Below are 23,206 nucleotides of genomic sequence, written 5' to 3'. Positions count from 1 at the left end.
CTGATTGTTCCGAAACGTTAAGCATTCTGTGTCATGTCAAAAAAAAAAGCGTTTCGACTACGTTAGCTATTAAGTTGAAAACCAACGCAATATTTCGCGGTAAGTAAAATTTTATCGTGAAATTATTCGTTTTTACTTTCACATATTTTATCGCACATAGTATCGTTTAAAAGTCTACGTAATTACGGCAATAATGATAATAAAGAAATGAAATTTGTATATATTAAAATAAATAAAAAGAGAACGGAATTGTCTCGAAAAGGGGCCATTTTCGAACGAAGATGAGAGGCTTCATGGACAGGAAATGTTTCAGCCTCGGGGATCGACATTAATAATTCCTCGAAAAGCGCATGGAAGTCGGTCGAGAAGAAATTGCGATGCTGGATCGCCGTTGCAAAATCGAGGCCCCAAAGTGATTGAGCGTTTTACCTTTCGCGAAGGAACAACTTCCTCTCCGCGATCGTTCGATCTTCCGGGTTCGCGTTGAGCGAACCTCAGCGACCGATAACACTAGAAGTAAACTCGGCTCTAGCTTTAGCTTTGAAAATAGTTGCAGCTGAATCTATATAGTTAGATGCACAGCTCGTATACACCATATGTGTAGCTAGACCTACTTTACTCGCTCGAGAGATTACATCGATCGAGTCGAGCATGACGAGAATACGAGGCGTTAAGAATGTTTCGGATTAATTGAAAATTTATAAGTTACACATTTTTAGAATCGACAAAAAATAATAGGCAAGGAAAAGACAGCTAAATATTTTGAAAATTAATACCTAGATTCTTTCCCTAAAATCAAGGCTTTTCAACTCTCGTAAAATTTCATTTTCTGAAATACCAAAAGACATTCATACGTCTAATCGCAGAGCTTTCCGTATCATTTCGCAATGAAATTGATAAATATCCTGCGATATATCTAATTATAGCACTATCGGTTTCCCGGATATCCATTAAAAAATCGCCGACGACAAATGTAAGTAGACATCATATCATTTGATCGGTTGTATATGTATTGCATATACGGGAAGTTTTGCGATCAAACGAGTCGCGTTGTTCGACAGGAAATCCTTTAGCTCTGAGTCGCGTGTTTCTATGAAACGATTGCCGGAGAGACTTTGAGATGCGTCTCTTATGCATGCCAGGAGATCGTGCGCTCTCTTTCCATCTCTCTTTCTCTTTTGTCGGCGTTTATGGATCCCTTTCGTACCATCGATCTTCCGCGTTCTATAAAGCAGCGAATGCAACGAGTATTGTTCTAAGAGCAACAAGGATACGGTATGCCGATGTAAATAGTGAAACACGCCTAGCGTGATCCTGCCGCGGGTTATCATCCTGGCATTAATCCTTTCAGATTTTACCCCCGCGATCACGAGAGTATGTTAGTCACGGATGAAGTCTGCGCAGAGAAAGACACTCATTTTCTCGAGACATAAATCTCGTTTGGCTCAAGCATATTTAATTTTTAAATACACAATCAGGTTCAAAAAACCTACTAGTTTCCAATAAAATTCTCGCCGATACAAATACCTTGTTCTTTAGATTAAAATGTTGATCACGTAAGTTCTCGATACGGTTACCGGAAGTCATTACGGAGAAAGAAGGCAACGAGGGCGCCGCGGCGATAATTATGAAATTCAGGGGCGAAGTTTGCCAATGAACTTCCGGCCGTCGATTCTTCCGGTAAACGCCCGAGTCGATCGATCAATATGACTGGGTGAAACGAGTTTTGGCGCGATAGTAAACACGCGAAGGAGGGGAGCTCTCGTTTTCTCGGCGGAGACCGGCCGTGTGTAACTCTATAGGAAACCTTGCGCGTGAGTTTCACTCTGCATCGAGCTCTCTGTTACCGCTCCGTCAGGGATATCCACGTCTAAATCGATCGGCAATGCGACGAGTCGCGTGTAAACATCGGACACCTATCGCGAGCTCATCGCACGAGCATGAATGCGTTTTTAGCGCGCGAGCCTAATGCGAGCACCAACGACTGTCTGACGACCTTATTCTTTCTCGCATGGCGAAGTGTCACACGCGCTTATCTCTCTAGCCGAGCTAGAGAGTAGGACCGGTTGTCGGATCGGAGAGAAAATCCTCTTTTTCCTCATGCTTTTCCACTGCTCCAGTTTAACACTGCGGACTGCGATACTGCTGCATAACGGAGCAAACGTTGCATAATTGAAACGAAGACGACGCTGGAAAAAAGGACACGCAAGAAGGCTCGTTTCGGAGCTTGCTAATAAAGTTTTTAATTTGTTTTAATTATATTTACGCGCAGTTATGACAGTGCCAACAGAATTGTAATTACTTCACCGAAAAAAATAAGATAAAATCTTTATGTATACATGTTCCTTTAAAAAAGCAGAATTCTTATTCATTGGGTCACTTTTTTCCAACAATCGCTTCATTTTCATCCTTTGCCCGAATTGTTTTTGTCATGGACGAATAATAATGCTTCTTTTATTTTTCTGTATAAACGTTTTAATTGCGTGAAAAATCTTTCTTCGTATCTCTGTTATTTTGAATACGTCATGGATGTTGTAAGACTATCCATTGGATATGCTATACGAGAGGTGATTCTTCGAAGCCGCGTTATAATTTACATGGTCGCAAATCGCTTTCGCAATTTCGCTCGGACGTGTCTTTCGGACGATCTTTTTTTTTTTTCATCGCCGAGGATTCGCGAGTCGCGCGATCGCAATCGCGACCGTTCATCTCGTGTGGCAATCGTTACTAGACATATAGAATCCTTTCTTTGTCCATCGACACCGTGTCATCCGATAGCCGCAGGATATACGTGCCTAGCCGAGAGATGTATCGATTGCCGTTCGCTTTTGTGCGAGTTCGCACAGACCGATCGGTCGCCTGCCTCCTCGGGATTCGAACATGGGGATGCTCTTCGACGCGCGGAGGAGGCTGCAAAGATGGAGGGAGGGTTACGCGGCCGGAATTAATGCGGTGCGAGAGCGAGCGCGGGTCCGGTAGGGAAAAGGGATTTATGCACCGCCAGCGTTGATAAAATATATCCTCCGCGGGGATAAACCTTCCCTCTCTTCCGATGTTCGTTTTGTGTTTCTAACGTAACTCTTCGTTGCACGTATGCGAGTTCGCATTTTCCTGCGCGAGATACGTTCTTAGAATCGCAGCCATCGAAACGTAAAGCAGAACAAATCATCCTGGAAGAGATGAATAATTTTCTAATTAATAATTATAATTGTGAAATTTTAATTATAGGTCAGTTTTTTCTGGTCATATATGCTGGGTCGTAATATCTTATCAAGGTTCTAGCTGTCTTGAAGTACTTAAAAAAATCTACAAAAATTTATATATCCCTTGACATCGGTAGAAAATGATACAAATTAACAAAAATTAGAAGATAAATTTTAAATATTTTTTTTATTGATTAAGAATATTTTATTAAAATACTGGTAGGATAAAAATTTAAGGGTTAATACTTTGTAAGTCGCAAAAAAGGTTCGGAATATTGCCTCGAGAGGTGTAATTAACGTTTTAGCACAAAACCGTCAAAGAAGCGGATCTGTCCGCATGCTATCTGATGAGATGAGAAAGAGATCGCACCAAGGTGGGGGACAGAGGAAGAGAAGGAGGAAGATGAGGAAAGAGAGAGAAGGAGAAAGAGAGAGAGCGTCGCGCACTTAGGGCCTTTCGTCACGGAGACGAGGCGAGAGCCGCGCGCGCGGTCAATGGCTGCGGTATCCGCAGGTTCAAGGAAACCGGGCTGGTCCGATTCGACATGTCGTTCCCGGGGAAACCGAACAGGTGACGCGCCTGCCTCTGTGAAAATGCAGGTTAATGGAATGCCGTCTAAGTAGCCTCCGTCGTTGCTGCCGTGCAACTGCATACGATTACCGCGACTGGATTCTCGAGAATCTTCCACGCTTCGATGATCGAATAGAGAACTGTGTCATGCCTCTATCGAAAACGTTACACATGTATGACAGGTTTAAAATTTGCTATAAACATTTTTATAGAATATACGCGTGCAATTTTGTTCTATTGCGACCTATCGCGCTACAAAATTTACGCTGACATCTTGTAAGATCTTGTTACAGATGCTTATCAAATTGTAGAAAATATGACACTCGAATTTTATAAAAAGAATACTGAAGAAAGAGAGAGAGAGAGAGAGAAGAAATTTTATATATTTAAATTTTTTATAGAATTAATCAAGCATAGAACGAGTATAAATCCGATCGGTTTTGAATGCCAATCGTTCTCTTCGCGCAATTGTAATGAGGCAACAAATCTCATTGTTATGAAATTTCTTTCAAAAGAAAAAACTTTCTTCATAATCTACTCGTAGACTTATCGATTATTCCGAACAAAGCAATGATTTTCTCATGGTTGTGATAAGAGATCCAATTAACTTGTGATATTTTCGCATGGGCGGAAAACGTAAAATTTCTCTCGCAATCAGATACATGCTGCATGCACACTCAAGATTATATCGCAAAATGTTTCAGCATAATTGATTAAACATGTCGGTTATACACAATATTTATCCATCGAGATAATATTGATTTATCTCTGTCGGTTGCTTCGTGCATAATTTTCAACATGCCCTGATATTTTGACGATTGTACGAAGGCCACTCCATGCGCTTCTATCAGCGCACGACATAGCAACGAACTCATCGATCGGTCACGAAGGCGGCTTTTCGAATGAGAGACCACGAGAAACCCCAATCGGACGACGACACGAACGGGGGAGAAGCACGGGCGTTTCACGGTGTCTATATGCGTGTGTAAATGTATGCGACTCATGCGTATCGATCTAATGCCTTTTTTTCCATACCGGTGCATGAAGGCGGCAGTTGACATGTTACTATCCATGGGGTGGTTCCATAAATCCCGGCTCGGCCCCGCCAACGCAACCCCTTGGACGACACTCTCGTTAGCGGTGCTTCCGACTCCGTTCTGTCACTCTGTGTCCTTGATACGGCACTGCGATCTCGCCGCGTCCTCAGAGGATCCACGATGAACGAGAAGATGCGACGCGGCCGCGGCTGGCAACAACAACCAGTACAAATAGATTCGACACCTGCCTGTACGCCGATCTAGGCAGGTTGGGACCTTCCACCGGACTGAAGTCAAAATGCGCACTGGTCGGTTTCCATGGTGGTGGGCCGATGGTGGTGGTCGGTGTCGGAGAAGAGAGCTGGAGGTAGTGCCAGTAGTGGTGGTTGTTAGGTCGAGGTGGTGGCGGCGGCGGCGATGGTACCCGGTGGATCTTGGAGAATTGGTGGGGGTTTTGACAGAACCGTCTGTGCCGGCTGCGCGTCGCGTTCTCCATCAGGCGATGGCGCAGACTAGGTCTTAAGGCACTACGCGCATGATGGTGTTGGCCGAGAAACACCCATGGGACGCGATGGGATTGGGACTAGAATTGTCGCGGGGCGTGAAACCGGCGTTAAATTTGCACCGTCTTGAAAATTTCTCATTAATAGTAATAATATGAGGCTGCCCTTTCAAATTAATCTTGCGCTCGCGATACGTGATTATTGTATTAAACAATTATGTTCCTCTTACAATTAGATGCACTCTGTCATTTATGAATATAAAAATTTATTTAATTTATTTAAGTGTTTAAACAAATGTGTATGGAAAATAATGAATTTAATTTGAGCATGCAGGTCCTGTTTAATTTTTTAATATGCGGAATTATTTTTTATTACAGTGATAGGAATATCTGGAAAATCAATAATTTTATTGCTTCCCCTTCTGCCTCGTGAGCACAAGGATAATCGAGAAAAATAGTCGCGTCAATTTTCATTATTTTACAATAATAATTTCTTCGGTATACGAGAGAAAGTAATGCGCATTCTTGGTAGCTGTTTTATCGCGAAGGCGCGGCTTGGCTCAAGATGCTGCTTCTTAATGTATTGTCGGTTCAATGTACATTTTTCTACAAACGCTTTATTTCAATGATTCTTTCTCTTCAACGGTAGCAATTTTGTGACATGAAAAATGTTGGCATGAACGGTACACAATTTTGCCGAAAATTACATTTTTTGCTTCTGGCTTTATATAAGCTTGCGCAGTTCCATTTCCATTTGGTACAACTGTCGGGCACTTGTTGTCGGGCTTCCATTTCATTTTTTGTCTTTCATGGCTTTTTTCTCTTGTCTTTGTCTTCGTGCTTTGTGTTTGCGAAGGATTTTCGCGAGAAACGAGCTAATATTTGGTGCGCGATTTTCAAGCAAAATGCAAATTTGTCGATTCGTTATTACACGTCCTAAATTTTTTTACGTCGCATAAGAGTAATCCAGGTGCAGATTTTTTAGAAACATATTCTCAAAATACACAATTAAATAATATCATTCTATTTTTACAAGTTATTCGAAAAAAGAGATGGGCAATTTACGCGACAAGTAGGCTTCATCGAAATTAGGCTTGTGCAGCTCCTATTGGAGCACTTTACGCGTGCGATATCGATCCTTTAATGATGTTTGCCGGTAGACGTAGGTACAATGAGGCTAACTCGTATAATTGTTCGGTTATACTCGGGGGTAATTGCATTGGCCTGTTCGTCGTACCATCTCTCTTCAGGCGGCGGAGTAGAATTTAATTATGGCCAAGTACCTGGTTGAAGCGGCTCCGAGTTCTCGGTTTCACCTGGACGACTCCCCCAGTTCCGGTGCATTTAGATTCAAAGCTCGGGACGAAATCAATACGTAGATATCGCGCATCTCAGCTATTTTCTCCCCCTTTACGATGTGCTCCCCTGCTTCCGGTAATAAGTTCCTCGGCCGCGCGGTAAACTGTGCCAAAGAAAAAGAAGAAAAAGGAAAGAGGCTGCAGAGATATTAGAAAGCATGGAAAATGAAGGAAATCGAATTTTCCCGTTTTTTTATATTTTTGCTGAAAGACGCCGAAAATAAAAGTTCAGAAAATATTATTTAAAAACCTGCAAAATCCGCAAATTTTCTGCCTACATGAGTTCACTAATTTAATACAGGTTACAATTAATAACATTCAATTTTTGATGATTTATAATATTTTATTTATAATATTTTATTATATTATTTTACGATATTATAATATCTCGCTCACATTATAATTTTATTGTGTTAATAAAAGTTTGAGTTGTATAAGATTGAAAGATCTCTTATTTTATCTTAAAAATTTCGCTTAAATTAACTAAATTTTTAAAACAAAATAAGAGATCTGCGCGACGACAAAAATAAAATTTATTAGATATTGACAACGTATAATCACTCGGCGCAAAGTGATCAGGTGAAAGAGCATCTGGACAAAGAAACGAGTGGAAAAAGATAGTCTGGAAGAATGGTGCGCTCATCGTGATCGGTGCGCAGAACGGGCAGCATTATTCACGCAGCGCATAGCGATTCATTCGTCATTGTCCGACGTCCCTTTGTAACGTTACACGAGGATGGTTCTCGCGGCATATGGACTCATTCACCGGTGAATCGTCACAAGTATGTACGACACACAGACCTCGTAATACGTGTACATACATCGCGTTTTCGCGCGACTATTCAGACTTGCCGAATTTCAAAAGTATCCTACCAGCTGTACAAATGCGACATAGAGTGCTATGCACTAATTAAAGCACGGAAAAATATATAGAAATCTCTGCTCAATTTCGTGAAAGCTCTACGAGGAGAAATATACATTCAAATATTCAAAATAAGTTAATTCTGTCGTGAAAAGTCAGAACCCATTCGTTTATCATTCAACGAGAACGCGAAGGGTGCTCTGTGTTTACTTTCTTTTCGACCCATCGCAGACGGTCTGAGTAAACGAGACACGGCGAGAGGGTGGCGAAGAACAAGTGCGCTGATGGCTAGGGACAGCGGTGGAAAATTGCGTGCTCGTACGCATTCGATGCGACTTCCGCGGGACGGCAGCCAGTCACGCCTCGTCGCGAGGACATGCGTAGGACTGACGGGGAGAATGAATAAACGCAAGGGAAGTAGTAGAGCTCGATGAAAGTTGACTCACAAACCATTACGCACACGAATAAATTTGTGAAATCCAAATACAAATATGTTTGTATCGAAAATTGGATTTAGCTTCCAATCTGCACCGTTTCTATCAGCTAAATCTATATTTCTTGCTATAAATTTTTCTGTACAAGTCATAATTTCATATCTTTACAATGAAAAATCAATTTTATATCGTCGTATGTTAAAAAAATGATAGAATTGGAAGTACTTTATTTTTCAATAAATAAAATACGGATTTTTATAAACATATAAGGATATAAATTCTCATTTTATGTTAATAAAATTCATATAATGTTATATTGATATTATATAATTTAACTTCAGATACAAAGTAATTTATTTTCGCTATATTTAATTTTTTCTAAAACTTTTATATATAATTTGAAATTAAAAAGTCACGCAAGATAAAGCAGGCAAAACAATTTTTTAATTAATTTTTTAATGAGCATTGTCGTTTATCTTTCGTAGGCTAAACGAACGAGTGCGATTAATAAATGTTATGATGATCATAAAAGAGTGTAATAAAATCGCAGTTACCTGCTGGCAATAAGGATCAATCGGCAAAGAGTTTATCTTCTTTAAATTCTGATTAAAAATCGAATCAAAATGAATACGATTAAGAGCGATAAAAGGTTCTATATTTTAATTTAAAAAAATAATATCAAATACATAAATTATATTTATGTATATATTTAGTATTATATAGTATTATATTTAGTATATTTGTGTATATATATTTATATACGTATATATGTGTATATATATATAATATACATATAATATATTCTATCATTTTATAATACATCTAAAACACACATTTGTCGAGAATAAGTAAATTATGTAATGACCATTGAAAAATTGACTTTTCCGTTTCATCCGATATACATGTAAATCGATAATAACTATCGAAAGGATTGTTGCACATACATAATAAACGGATTGCATTTATTACGGCACATATATAAGGTACATGATGCATTATCATACTAATGATACATGCAACTAAGTGAAAACATCTTAAATATATATAAATTACATCTAAAATGTAAAGAGTAAGATGGTAATCATGTATAACGCTATGTAATAGATTAGCGAGAGAACTGTACAATCAAATAGAGGTTCACTTTTTTGATTATCACGGTATAATCAGGTGCGCTTGTAGCGATGAGTAATTTCGTCAATTGGAGAAATTGCATAAATCTTCTGAGGAAGATTCACGACCTCTCCGTCCCTCTACAAAAACGGGGACAGCCTCAGACTACAACTCTGTCCTGCTGTCATTCGATCATTTTGAAGAGTGCACAGGAGAATATCATTCCAAAAAACTGAAACAAACATGGAGAATTTAAACAATCCTATTTGCTATGCAATAAATAATAAATGAATAAAGGGAATCTGCTTAAACATTATTTAAACAAAATTTAAAATGAATTAAAGAGAAAAAAGAGAGAGAAGAAGCTAGTCTAGTTTCAAAGACAATTAAATCATTTTTTGAAAAATGTTTAAAAAGTTTGAAAAAAATTCTCAGAAATTACTCATCATATATATATATATATATATATATATATATATATATATAATAAATATTTAATATTTATATTAACGGATTTATCTCGAATTAAAAAAAATATTAAATTTAAGAGAAGTGGGCTTGGGCGTTTAAAATTAAATCTCGCTTCGGTTATGAAATGTAAAATGAAGTCGATAAGAAAATATATCTGGTCGAGCTCGTTTGACTTTATAGCGCCCAGCCCTTCATTTAGATTTAACGGAAGGGTTTCATAAAAATGTAAACTGCACCCTTACCATGAGGCATGCGACTGCAATGCCGGCGCCACCCATAACGGTCGCGTGCTTCTGCATGTAGATTCGCGTTCCATTGATGCAACCATCCATATAAGCATTCGAGGGATTTACTGTGTCCGGACCACCGTTGCAGTGGAACCGCTGCAAACAGATCGGTTTGTGATGAGAAATACGATTCGTCGTAGCTTACGAGAAAGTAGATCGAAGGAGTGAAAGCGTGAGAGGACAGATCGGAGCCTGATTAGGACTCGACCGATTAAGTAATTTCGGCCAAATTGATGATTGCTTTGACCGTTTGAGGGAAATTGAACGGGTCGTATTTCATGACGATATTGCTTAAACCGCGAATAATTATTCGTGTGGATCTATTTGGATCTAATCCATCTAACGCGGAAAAATCATCATCAATCTTATCGAAAATAATTCCGCTATCAATCTTATCGAAAATAATTCCGCTATACTCGAGTGCGAGTAGAACTCTCTTCTGAATTCTCTCCAACTGTTTAATAGGACTTGGCGAATATCATTAAGCAACGGCAAAATCCCCATAATCGTTGCCGTATACATAAACGTACCGCGGTGAATATATTATCAGATGCACGTGCGTATAGTAAATTACCATCATTACTTAGGCGCGGTCGCACAGCCGACTATAACTATTTCGTCATCGAGCGATCGCGTTGAGAGGTAATTGACTTTTTTACCTGGCCCGGTTGAATTTCTCGACAGCAGCTCTCCGGCACGCTAAGGCCAATGTTTCCCCAGTCCCTCCAGCTGTTAACGCCGCAGCAGTGGAGCTAAATTTACAAAAAAATTGAATTAGCTTTGAATTGAATTTGACAAATTCTCGCGACGTTCATAAAACGACATCGTTTTTCAAAATTACTAACCGTCGATTGCGTGGCATCCCAGGCATCCCGGATAGATTTACGATGATCGTAAAGTCGGAGCGAGCTCGTCATCTCTCTGTCAACTGTGCTTAGCAATTTTTCGCGGAAAACATATCCCAGAACGCCGCCGATAAGCATGGTCACAAATAGCAAAAATACAATTATGAAGTACTGAAAAAAATGCTCGTTATTAATCGATAAGTTTGCTTAAATTTGATAGAAATATAATGCTTAATCATGAAGAAATTTAATATTGGCGAGATTATGATATATCAAATATTCTAGCTTTAATGTGCAACTAAGTTCTAGATACTTACTGTCAAGAGCATACACTTGACTTCCCGCGATGCACCAACACATCCGAAGAAAGCGATAAAGGCCACGATGATTCCTCCAACTAGCAAAACATAAACTGATCCAGTTAACAGGTCATTTCCCACGAGTTCACCTATCCATGATACTTTGTCGATTAAGGCCCACACGCCTAAACCCGTCACAATAATCCCTCCAATCTGAAATATAAATTAATAATAATAAATTTTTTAACAAATAATTATCTATTATTATGTCTATTATTATATGTCTATTATATCTTTGACAAAGTCATATAGATATAAGACTAAAACTTACGAAAATGATAAAGTTCGTTAAAAATAAGGAGTATTTCATGAAACGACCACAGCCATCCATTTCTGTGCCGTATCCCATTTCCTCTTAGTGATGTTAATCTATCAACAAAGCAATAAATAAAATAATAGTAAAATTAACAATAAAATATAAAAATGTTAAAAGGATAAAGCTTTTAAAGCAATATTTTGCAAATATTATTGCCGCGTTTTAATTAGTGTTATTTCTAAGTGACCTATATAAAAAATTAAGATCTTTTCAAATATAGTTTTTGTTACTAAAAACAATTATCTTAACACGTTAACTGTCGCGGATATTTTTGGAAAAAGATCCCTCAGGCCACCCCACTTTTTTTATTAATTTTCCTAAGAATGATGTATTTAGGATTATTATACAGTAAAATTACATTTTTTGTAAATTATTTATTTTTAAGTTATTCTCATTTCTTGTCTTTCTAAAAGACAAAACTAGCGTGTATATTTTTTCATGCACATGGCATTTAACGTGTTAAGTTCTTCGGTTTGTCACAAAATGAAATATAATTTTTCTTTACGTTGCCACTTTCTTTGCCATTATATTATTCTGTTTCTTGTTTTCTCGTCGTTTAAATATAATAATATTAATTGACTCACGAGTAGACTAGCAATTAATTGACTCATGAGTCACGAGTAGACTAGCAATTGTAACTGAAAAAATTTTCATTACAGTCACGTACATCGCTTTTAATTTATGTCACACATCTTATTTAATAACATCAAACTTCGGCCTAGTTTGAAGTACCTTGACCATATCCTATAGCCTTGACCATATCCATAGGCGTCGAATTTTCTAAACTTTACGGAAGTTTAAGATGGATAATAAGCTCATATTTTCGGCAAGCAAAGTAAAAGATAAAAAAATATTTAAGGACGAAATATTCTAGTGCGTCATTCGCAAAGAAAACTTCTTGTTAATTATTTAATTATGGGAAAAGGATTTTATTAATTATTTAATTGTGGGAACGCACGCGCACTTTACTTTATAAGTTTATTACACAAGAAACGCTATCATGTTCCTTACGAATTAGGTTAAAGTCTAATTTAATCAAATGCCTACTGCCCCTGCTGCGTAGTAGTTTATACGCATTAGCCTAGCATAATCATTTGTGGAGAAAAATAGGTGTTTGTGTGATCAACGTGAATTTTCACGGCTCGGAAAACAGTCGGCAACTTCCTGTTTTGAAAATACTGCGCACATGGCTTAATTGCTCCCTATTGTTTACCGAACACGTAATAAAATCCCGTAATATAGTATCAATCGCTCAATAGCTAGTCTATTTACGCCATTTATAATCGACAGGAAGCGTGCGCGCGATTTTTAATACGTATTTATAATGCTCGCCATAACATCCCATTTCTAAAGAACGCAATCACCTGTTGAATGTACGCGTTCTACAAGGATACGTTTAATGGTGCAATACGGTCCTAAGAAGAATGCCTCGGAGTAGCGCGCATGTTGATCGCTATCGCTCCATGCAATATCGCATACCGTGCCCACGTAAGGTTGCGTGTTTTGTAACGTGTTTTATACCGACCTCGCAGTCGTACACCGACACAGGTACCGGCTCGAAAAATACATTACGAGACCGAGAGAGAAAGTGACTTCTCCCTTCGCATTAAGTAATCCACGGCCAGAGCGAAGCGTAAAAATGACGCGGCGATGATGCTCGCACTTGCAATCTCGCATCCCGCAAATGACGTTACTCGGCCGAGCTTCCTCCGTTTTATTTTACGAAATGTTTGAATCACTTTGTCTTACCGATTAATCTTAATTCCGCGAAGCGGGATTAAGTCACAGAGAGAATCATTTATAGAGTACTCCAGAAGACTGAGAGATCTGTAGAAAGGCCATATTAATAAATTTCGAAATTAAATTATTTTTTTCAAAGCCTTTGGAATCAAGAATTAATAAAAAAATTCAAAATAAATGACTGATTGTATCTTACAAAATACTATGCATTTTAAACTCGATTTGCATCTCTCTACAAGATTAAAAATTCTATTAGATTATTAGAACACTGTATATTAAAATGATTTATGTTCGTCATAAATTTCGAGAATAGCATCAATGCAATCGTTCGAATAAAGACCTCTTGATATCATCGGTTAAAGAAGTATTCATCTGAAGCTGACGCATATGATTTGCTGCATTACGCAACTTATCTGATGTTTTTCAAAATGATAAAACAACATGTTATTCATTTGCTTGATATACATATGAAAATAATCTCGAACGATTTTATGGCTGTCAGAGTTTCATATTCAAGAGCGAAGAGAGATATATTTATAAAAATCTTTTTGTTTAGAAATTTTCCAGACTTTTTATGTTTAATATTAATCCTCAGAAACAATTACGATTTTTTCCGTGCTCGAGGGATCAGCATTTGTGCACAAACATGCATAAACAATCACGTATTTATCCACGTAATGCAAGCGAAACGTCTCTTTTGCGCGATAAAAATAAACGCACACACACAGAAAAAAAATAAGTGTCAAATCATACATACTTAAACTAACGCGTTCATTGTTTCGTATATACGCAATAATTTATAATCTTAGGAGCATTTAATAATTTTAAATTTCAACAATATTATAGTCTTATTTTAATATTGTAATTGTCACCTCAAGAATATATAATTTAATTCTACTTTAAGAAAATTATAATCTTTGATTTAAAAATGTTATTTTCTGTCCAATATTGTTTCTTTTCCATTTAAGAAAATTGAATCTTAAATCATAAGAATATATTTTTCTTGATTGAACTATATAAAATGGCTTCATTCAAGTACGCAATTATTCAAGCAATTATATTTTTCTTTAATTAACGCAATATAATCTCATTTCAAGATTTCATGTTAAAACTAAAAATATTTTCAAAACAAGAATGTCCTTTTTTTTTGTGCACCTATAAATACCTGTGAACAATCTTGACGAGACAATCATAAATCGTCGAAAATAATCGTCGGCAACAAGAAGATCGTAGGAAGAAGAAGGAGCTTGAGGAGTGATCCTTCGATGAATCGAAAGTTAATCTCGGCCCGAGGTCGCCGGGTTTTATTCTTCTTCCAGGTAGTAATATTACTACAATCCTGCCTTCTGATCCCACCTTTTCATATTTAACTATCGCTCTCGTAACCGTCACCAAACTGCGCGTTCTTAAGCTCACGTGACACTAGTAACCAAAGCACGTTTCAACCGAGGACGAGACTGACAACTGACGCATCGCGTATCGTTGTTGCGATTTATAAGCGTTCGTCGTGAGATTTATGATAATTTTCATAAATACAATAGTATTTGTCAAGGTACAAATCTATAAAACCGGTCTACGATAACAATCAGCGTAGAATGTTGCGCATTACATATTTCGAAATCGCGCGGAAACTTGATGATTTCGAAGCTCTCTTTCAAAATTATTTAGAACATAAAATATCAAGCAATAGTAAAATTTCTCATCATCTTACTAATCATTTTAAGATGCTTAACGCTCCTATATTTGAAATAATGAGCAAGCAAACTGAAAAATTTGTAAAGTTTGGAGTATTAACAGATGTTGTGCAACTTGTGGTAAACGCAATAATTTTATGACTATTTTATAGCTTAAAAATATTTTTCACGACTTCTCTTTGTAAATATAAAAATATTTTTCATGACTTCTCTTTGTAAATATACTTGGACATTTAGAGGTTGAGAATATTAATATAAATGCTTATAAGAGAGAGGAGAGATTCTTATTGATTTTAATCACATAATGTTGCGCTTGAAAGATTATTAATTTTATATTCTAAAATGTAATATTTTTACGAAAAATACTTTTATAGAATCATCCGTCAAATAAAAATTTCTAAATATACAATTGAATACATTTGAAATTTATGTAAAAAAGATAAAAACATTATTTTTTTCACATTGCATAAGTTTAAAAAATACAATAGAATTTAGTCAATTTGAATAAGATTTAATTAATTGAAATTATACATCTATATCGATAGTCAAAATTAGCCTCTCGTCGTCAAACAATTAATGCGCATCAAAAATATAGCATTACTTGTAAGACGTAAACACGACGAAATTGTGTGGCAAATTTGCATAATCAGCTTTCACGTTTATTAGTCATCAGGTTCGTTAAGCATAAATTAAGTTAACACATAGAATAAGAAAATTTTCACTGTTCTTCTTGTATGCTAATTTATAGATTAATATTATTTGACGAATGTGGGCGTAAGCTAATCTTCATATCATTTCGTCAATGAGTTAGATGATCTCTAATTACACTTCCTTTCTTAATTCATAACCTTAGGATAGTGTTATAACAAAACTGTCAGCCCTCGTTGAATTAAACGAGCTTATTTCAAAAGTAGGCTAAATCAATCTTGAACGTTAGTAACCTTATTCACATCAACATTCCGCGATTCGAGTATAAATTTCACAAAATGCATAAGTTTTTGCAGAAAATAGGTACTTTAGTTTAAAAATTTCTATCTTTTACAGGATAAAAAAATCCGCTGAAAATCGTATTTGTAATTAATATATATCAAATACATTACAGTATGAAAGTTGGTGGATGAATGACTGCGACGTAACTTCTTGCATCTGATTTTGATCGAGATAAGACGGAATATATAAAAACTGTTTTCACGAGAGAATCGCAGCTGTTCTCTAACCGACGCCGATCGATTGCTCAACATCTTTTACTCACGTTGATCTCTGGCCGGCTTCCTTTCTCCAGCCAGCAGCGGTCGCGGAAAAGCAAACAATTCCTTTCTCCCGCTTGTGGAAAGCCTCCCCCGCTTCGAAACGAACGAATGCCAAAACAAATTAGCGATTCGTAGCGGAAAAAAAACTAATCGAATTTTACAATGTCAATCGAGCGTTTCGTTTTTCGATGATATAATTCGAACCAAGGCGCCGAGTCGGACACGCGCGATTACAGAGTCGGAGTGAAACTGAAATGGTAAGACCGAGTGAACTTCTACCTCGCTCACTCTCTCTTTCCGTCTCTGTCCCTTTGTTTCCCTCCCGCTCTCTCTTTCCCTCTCTCTTTTTCTTTCTTTTCTACTCTCATGCTAGAGTCTCCCTCAACGAATCATCGCTTACTATACTATATGTATATGTTGTGTGTACGTTACTACGTCCTACAGTGCGAGCTATTGTACACAAGGAAAATCATGCGTATGCGGACTAAAAAGGTGGGGAAGCACGTTGACGCATATGCATAAGGTACAGCACGTTGAAATACACGAGGGAGATCACAAGGTCCCACTTTCGAGCAAGTAGAATATAATAATCGATCCATTCGCAGTCTATAGAAAAGACGATTTGTTGATTTAACATTGTTTTGTTAATTGTCATTAACATATCGTTTACACTAGTCGCTAAAAAAACGCATTCATTTTCATTACGAAGGATTCTTAATCCTCGATCATTCTCGTGAATCCAGCAAGTGCTAGGGAAGAGAACTAGAGAATCTGCTTTATTTTCATTTATTTATAACAATTTTTTATATCAAAAGAATATAATATTATTCTTAAAATATTAATCATAATATTATATATATTATATATTATAATATTATATATATATATATATATATATATATATATATATAATTATTTATTATTCTAATATTAGCTAGACATAATTCTGACACATAAATTTAATTTAATCTATAAATTATTCTGTGTAAATTCATATTAATATCTTTGTGTGAATCTCCAAAATCTACTATTTTTTATCTCCTCTTTTTAAATTGCTACATGTAGTCTCTATATATATCTTTCTCTATATTTTCAAGTGCTTATAATTAATATTATTACAGAATTTCAGCCAGTTGCATGAATTATCAATGATATATAATTTAAAACAATGTGGGTGGGTCAGTCATTTTAGGCACGTATATCACACGCTTCTGTCATTTCCAAAATTAGTTCGTATTTAATAGTGGTAATTTCAATGTTTGTTCGACGACTCCACCCAAGTAATAATCGTTGATTCTAATTGAAGTAATCGAAGTTAGGCTAAGAGTTTTAATCAAACCATTACATTATATAATGATTCTGTACACTTGGACAATGTACGCATATAATATTAAGCTAAAGTATTTTGACATATACGTATTTGACACATCACGAGACAATAATCAATTTTTATTCACATAAGCTTAAGTATCATGAAATACATAAAATTACTTTTATATTGCTTTTATATTTTATAGACTACCTAATTGTAAGATATAACAAAGAATATCGAAAAAGCGTTTCATTATCGAGGTAATTATTATTGTATTCCAAATATATTATTTTTATTCTGAAATTGGAGTAACTTTGAAAAATGTAGAAAAAGGTAAAAATCTCAATTATCAATTAATCACAATTCAATTATAAATAAACTCCAGTGTATTCCAAAAGAATTCTCTTTGAATTGTACGCAAACGATATTCTATCGATATATATCGCTATCGAGATGTCTATCGAGTTTAAATCGGGCACGCTGTTCCAAGTATGCAAGATGGAGACGAGTGTGTTTTCAGGTTGAATAGGTGCGGTTGCTTTGCGATTATAATAGCTGCATCAGCTGTTTCGTGCGATAGGTCGCGCCTACAAACGCCTTAACAGAACCGAAATATTGACAGCTGAGTCACCGTCAAGACGATCACATTGCGATTAGCTACAGTTTAACTTAATTGTCAGCTGTCAAATGTTTTTGTATACGTACAGGTGCATACCGAATGTTCAATGCAAAATCACAAATAGCATAGTAATAACGTTTTACGAAAGCTGTGCGTCAGTTCAATGAGACGCGATAAATTTTTATCCAACAAAGAGAAAGTTCGGCATAGACATGGAGAATCTGGAGGCGTTAGGATGGTGAGTAGGATGTACTCGTAGCATTGCACTCAACCTTGCTAACTCTGCTGAAAGAAAATGTGTATTCTTTCCCCTACAAAAATTGAACAGTCCATCGTCTGAATTACGATTAATATTTGTAATTGCTTAATTCATGTTAATTTTCTTGTATTATTAGGTATTTGTCTGATCATGGTTATAATGTGGCAACTGATTCGGGCAGCATAAGTGATACGCAGAGGATAATAAAACGATTGTTAGATGTATGTATCGTATAATTCTATTTACACACAAATTAAATTTCAGAAATTCTTGAGAATGATGTAAATTATTTCAAAAATATATATGTGAAGAAAAAAAATTATTTGTAGCTTGACTTAAGAGAGGTTGGCAATGGAAATGGAGATATTAATCAGGGCAATATTGTGTTACAAATACAAAAGATTCGTAATATCTCTGCACCCAAGGGAAATGAAGAATCAAAAACAGCTCCACGAATGTTAAAATTATCATTGACGGATGGTAAAAATAATTTTCAAGCTTTAGAAATTGAACATATATCAGCATTAAAGTGAGTATATAAAATTTTGCACTACATTTTATATATTATTTTTTTATAATTATTTTTCTTATCTATTTTATATGCTATTAGTCTAAATACACCACCTGGTACAAAGATATTGATAAAATCAGGAACCTTACCTATGTCACATGGAATTCTTTTACTGAGCTCATCACATATAATTCATATACTTGGAGGAAGAGTTGCAAATTTAGTGGAAAAATGGGAATTAAACAAGGTAAATTATACTTTATATAAGTAAATATGTAAAAATATAAATTTAGAAATTTAAAATGTATAATAGTTTTTATTTCAATTAGCTTAATAATAGTTGATTTATTTACTGGATGCAAGAAGTATAGACAACTGCTTTTGTTATAGAAATTAGCCTCACATACTCGTGTAAGATCAGCTGAAGAGGGTGGACCACCACCATGGATACCATTTGGCAAAAAAATTATAAAAGTTTCAGAGCAAGATAAGAACTTTAAAGCATTAATAGAAAAAGAAAAAACTAGCAAAGAGAATACAGAGTTTGAGGCCCAACGTAAAGATGCAATAGCAGAAGCTGCCAAACAAGGCAGTAAGAAAGTATTTGGTGGCGGAAATAAACAGGTTTGTTTTGTTTTTAAATTTTTCTAATAAAATTGTGAATTAATATCTAAAAAAAACATTTATATTTTTTCCATAGTTATTAGATCATAGTGTACAGAAAATCATAGATCGAGGATTTACCATAGAGCAAGCAGAATACGCTTTAAGAATTAACAGAAATAATGTAGATAGAGCTCTTAGAAGCCTACAAAAAACCGATAGTAAACATAAGTAAGTATTAGTTTTTATTTTCTCTTTACTTTCTTATTCAATTACTATTAAATTATAATCTTATATTGCAATTAGCGTTAAAGAGTCTCGAGAACCGCGAGAGCCACGTGGAAAACGAGACAAGAAAACTGAAGAGAGTAAACCCAGTAGTGGAAAAATATCTCTATTCGATTTTCTTGAAGATAAACTACCTGTGCAACCTGAGAGTGTCGAAACAATTAATTCATCACAAAATAATTATGTACAAAATAACGAAAATAATCAAGATCGTGTTGAATCGAGAGGCAACGATGCACAAGGTGGCAGAGGTGCGCGGTATGTAACTTTATTACAAAATGAATTTATAACAAAAGTTTAACAAAAGTTAATTATAATATAATGAAAATTAATTGATTGTTCTTGTATCCTTTTTTTTGTAATGACAGAAATCAAAAAGGTGGCCGCGGGTATCAACCTCCTCCACGACATTTAGAAGAACATAAAAATAGCAAACGAACAAATAACAGCAACTCTGCCATGTATCTGCAATATAATGGTGTTACTCATACACAGCAAAACAAACCACCAAGATTTCAACGAAATCAAGAATTTCAATATCAGTATCAATACGATGGAGGTAGAGAAGCGTATCAGAAATCTCAGTCAAACGATTCTAAAAATATGTTTGTTCAGTCGCGCACAAGTAACATAAATGCCAATAGTGGTAATGAAAGTTATAACAAAAATCAAGCAGAACATCAAGAAAAGAATTTCAGTAGTAGCAAAAACTATAATCATTTCGATTCTGAGGCAAGAAATAGGCATTCTTATGATGCATCTTATGGTAGACAAAATCGGGCGCAACAAAGTGGGACTTCGAAAGTAGATTACACATCTAATACAACCGAACAAAATTATAAAAATCAATTTAGATATCAGTCGAATAATAATGTTGGAAACAGGATGTCCGTGAATTCTAACTTGCAAAGAAGTGAAAGCAATTATAATAATCATGTTTCCACCAATAATGCATGGGTATGGCGAGTAGGTGACAAGTGTATGGCTAAATATTGGGAAGATAATAGGGTATGTACCCCCATCTTTCTTTACATGCTTTGTATTAAGCATGAGATATTTAATCTTTTTATATAAAATTTATAGTATTACAATGCTGAAGTCACCGGTGTTTCCGAAAGGACTTGTGTGGTGCAATTCAAAGGATTTGAGAATTATGAGGAAGTGCTTCAAGTGGATTGTATACCAATAACAGATGATGTATGTAAAATTGCATAATATAAAATTATAGCAAATAAATAACTATACATATATGATATGTATATTTACGATATATAATAATATTCCTTAATTTTAATTATCGTAATAGTATCAAGATCACATTTCGGATATAAGACGGCAAGATCAACGTTCTAATAATCGACAACCACGTTACGATCAAAGTCACAATCACATAAATGGTGAGTGGCAAATCATTTGTCTTTAAATATTAAATTTTAAATTTCTAAGGTGTAAATTTATGTTTTATACATATTCATATAAGATAATTTAATACATTGTACACTCACACACACACGTAAAAGAAATATAATTCAATGAAAAATTGTGATAGCAGCACCTATGGAATTTCGACGAGGCGGAAATGGTGCTGTTAGTGGAAATAAAGGATATAATAAAAAACGGAATCAGCAACGCAGTACACAACCTATTTATCAACCGCCAGCGCAAAGAGGCCACACTTCTATGCCAATTAATAGTCAAAATAATACTCAACATAATTCTTTCCTTTAATATAACTCTAGTCTTATACATCTTTAGTAAAAGAAATAATTCAGTTCTTACTAAATATTGAGGCAGTTGCATTTGCTATTGAAAGTTGATTTAACAGGATGCTACAAACTAAACAGGACGGTTTAGATGTTGTAAATGTTACTAGACGTGAATTGTGTATGCAATTTGATTTTTACCAGAGTCAAATTAAATACGTGATAATTTAATATCGAGCAAGTTGATGTTTCACACTGTACACGAGAAGGAAGAATCACGAAACTTCTATTGTAAAAAAGTCGACTGTGTTCTTGAAATATTATTTGTATTGTATGAAATGTACTATTTGTATTGTAGGAAAATTGATTCTTATTACTGCAAAACAGGGCAATGTCTGTACCTCGTCCATTTTAGTCGTAATACAATTGTAATGAAGTTTCGTCCATTTTATTTACCCTGGAAAAATTACCAAAGTTATTAAAAGAATACATTTCTATAAGAGATAAATAAATTATATATAAAATTTTAATTTAAATTTTGAATTTTCCAGAAAAAAAATAATTCGAAAGAGATTGAAGTAAATTATAAATTCAATTTTTATCAGGATATCAGAAGAGAGAGAAAAAAGATATGAAAGATTTAATATAATTTCAACTTTAAGATAGCACAGATTTTTAAATACAGTTTTTTTTTGGTATATGTATATATTAATTTCTATTATGATGGATTTATAATTTTTAAAATACGAAGCACCAATAGAGGATCTTCTGAAGGATCCATTCAAGAAAAATTGATTCTGCAAATATATGCACATATATATGTTTTGATATTAATAAAATGAATATAAGAGAAAATATTTATAAAATGAAATAAAACGCATATCTGTAGTGCAATTTGTTTAATTATCGCTTGTACAAAACACAAATTTGATAAAGCTGTAAAAGTCAGCAAAGTATTATCTTGAAAAGTAAAACAAATTAAAATAAATAACTTATTCAAATTCCAAAAGAAATCCCGAGCTCTGATAACTACATAGTCCGAATGATTTAATAAAGATGACCCAAATTTTTTAAATACACAATTTTTTATATATTTATGTATGTATTTTTCATATATTTACATTATATGTAATTTGTTTTTTTAGCGATGCGCGATTTATATTTTCTCACAGATTAATATAAAATTGAACTTGATTGTCATATTCATAGAGATCATTCATAGATAAATCATTCATATTGACCATTCATTGATTGATCATGCGCACATTCATGAATTAATCATTCATAGATTGCTCATGCGCACATCGTTCCACGCAGAACATCACATAACCTTTATTTGAAACATCACATAACCTTTATTTAAGTGTGCTTTATTTAAAAATACGTACACGTGTTATTTATCTGAAAGTACATAGCATTTGACTTACAATGCGGCTTGGATTAGTTTTGTTGACCATGGCCAGAGCTCCAAAATTGCCATATAGATTTAGAGGGTGAGTCCTTGTGCATAAAAAGTAATCGCGTTTTATAAAAATTAATTTATGTGATTCGTGTTTGTAATATACTGAACTGTTACATGGATGTATATAGTTCATCATACTTTTTTTACCACAGGAAGTATCGTAAAGTTAAAAAACCGTCCCTAGATGATTTATTCAAAATGAAACAGGACTTTCAAAGAGAAGAACAAAATATGATGATTTTGCGGCATCCTTACCTTACAATCTCGCAGGAACGTTGCTCCAAGAAAACGAAAGAAAATGGATTTCTCAAAAAAGTTACCGAATACAAAAGAAGTAAATTCGAAAAAGAAATCACTATTGCTGATCATCTAGCCCATTTGAGAATCACAGAAGCATGGGATTAGAAGTT

The 23,206-nt window shown here is 35.1% G+C and overlaps 3 protein-coding genes across 6 annotated transcripts in view; 1 reads left to right on the top strand and 2 right to left on the bottom strand.

Annotated features, from left to right (window-relative positions):
• LOC105248263 overlaps window positions 1-5,094 on the bottom strand; it is a 32,865-nt gene extending 27,771 nt beyond the window's left edge. For both annotated transcript variants that reach the window (XM_011252945.3, XM_011252946.3), the window contains exon 1: window positions 4,810-5,094. In XM_011252945.3, coding sequence (XP_011251247.1) covers window positions 4,810-4,847 — 38 coding nt within the window. In that variant the 5' untranslated portion in view covers window positions 4,848-5,094. The remainder of the gene's footprint in view (window positions 1-4,809) is intronic.
• A 3,814-nt stretch (window positions 5,095-8,908) lies between these two features.
• On the bottom strand, window positions 8,909-16,299 carry LOC105248264 (CD151 antigen). 2 transcript variants are annotated; one of them, XM_011252947.2, is made up of 7 exons: window positions 16,042-16,299; window positions 11,311-11,408; window positions 10,998-11,192; window positions 10,681-10,851; window positions 10,495-10,587; window positions 9,791-9,931; window positions 8,909-9,309 (listed from the first exon to the last, which is right to left on the bottom strand). In XM_011252947.2, the coding sequence occupies exons 2-7, from the start codon at window positions 11,386-11,388 to the stop codon at window positions 9,262-9,264; spliced, it is 726 nt and encodes a 241-aa protein (XP_011251249.1). In that variant the 5' UTR covers window positions 11,389-11,408; window positions 16,042-16,299; the 3' UTR covers window positions 8,909-9,261. The 2 variants fall into 2 exon arrangements, with proteins under 2 accessions (XP_011251249.1, XP_011251250.1); XM_011252948.3 differs by lacking the exon at window positions 16,042-16,299 and adding an exon at window positions 14,261-14,575.
• A 1,524-nt stretch (window positions 16,300-17,823) lies between these two features.
• LOC105248265 (tudor domain-containing protein 3) lies at window positions 17,824-21,771 on the top strand. 2 transcript variants are annotated; one of them, XM_020026582.2, is made up of 11 exons: window positions 17,824-18,208; window positions 18,366-18,450; window positions 18,559-18,758; window positions 18,840-18,987; window positions 19,131-19,364; window positions 19,441-19,574; window positions 19,650-19,889; window positions 20,000-20,639; window positions 20,715-20,828; window positions 20,938-21,028; window positions 21,181-21,771. In XM_020026582.2, the coding sequence occupies exons 1-11, from the start codon at window positions 18,183-18,185 to the stop codon at window positions 21,357-21,359; spliced, it is 2,091 nt and encodes a 696-aa protein (XP_019882141.1). In that variant the 5' UTR covers window positions 17,824-18,182; the 3' UTR covers window positions 21,360-21,771. The 2 variants fall into 2 exon arrangements, with proteins under 2 accessions (XP_019882141.1, XP_011251251.1); XM_011252949.3 differs by having other exon boundaries at window positions 17,827-18,208; window positions 21,184-21,771.
• The last annotated feature ends 1,435 nt before the right edge of the window (window positions 21,772-23,206 follow it).

The sequence above is a fragment of the Camponotus floridanus genome, unplaced genomic scaffold (assembly GCF_003227725.1).
Source record: "Camponotus floridanus strain SB8 unplaced genomic scaffold, Cflo_v7.5 scaffold27, whole genome shotgun sequence".
In the NCBI taxonomy this organism is placed as follows: Eukaryota; Metazoa; Arthropoda; class Insecta; order Hymenoptera; family Formicidae; genus Camponotus; species Camponotus floridanus.
This window is presented reverse-complemented; position numbering and strand designations above follow the sequence as displayed.

Bases quoted from the DNA above. Each gene is read 5' to 3' on its own strand.
- LOC105248265 (XM_020026582.2), top strand. From the start codon at position 18,183: ATGGAGAATCTGGAGGCGTTAGGATG. The intron at 19,575-19,649 runs GTAAGTATTAGT...TATTGCAATTAG, and splicing joins AAAACCGATAGTAAACATAA to CGTTAAAGAGTCTCGAGAAC. The intron at 20,829-20,937 runs GTATGTAAAATT...TTATCGTAATAG, and splicing joins GTATACCAATAACAGATGAT to TATCAAGATCACATTTCGGA.
- LOC105248264 (XM_011252947.2), bottom strand. From the start codon at position 11,388: ATGGGATACGGCACAGAAATGGATGGCTGTGGTCGTTTCATGAAATAC. The intron at 11,193-11,310 runs GTAAGTTTTAGT...TTTATATTTCAG, and splicing joins TAACGAACTTTATCATTTTC to ATTGGAGGGATTATTGTGAC. The intron at 9,310-9,790 runs GTAAGGGTGCAG...TGTTTGTTTCAG, and splicing joins TTGCAGTCGCATGCCTCATG to TTTTTTGGAATGATATTCTC.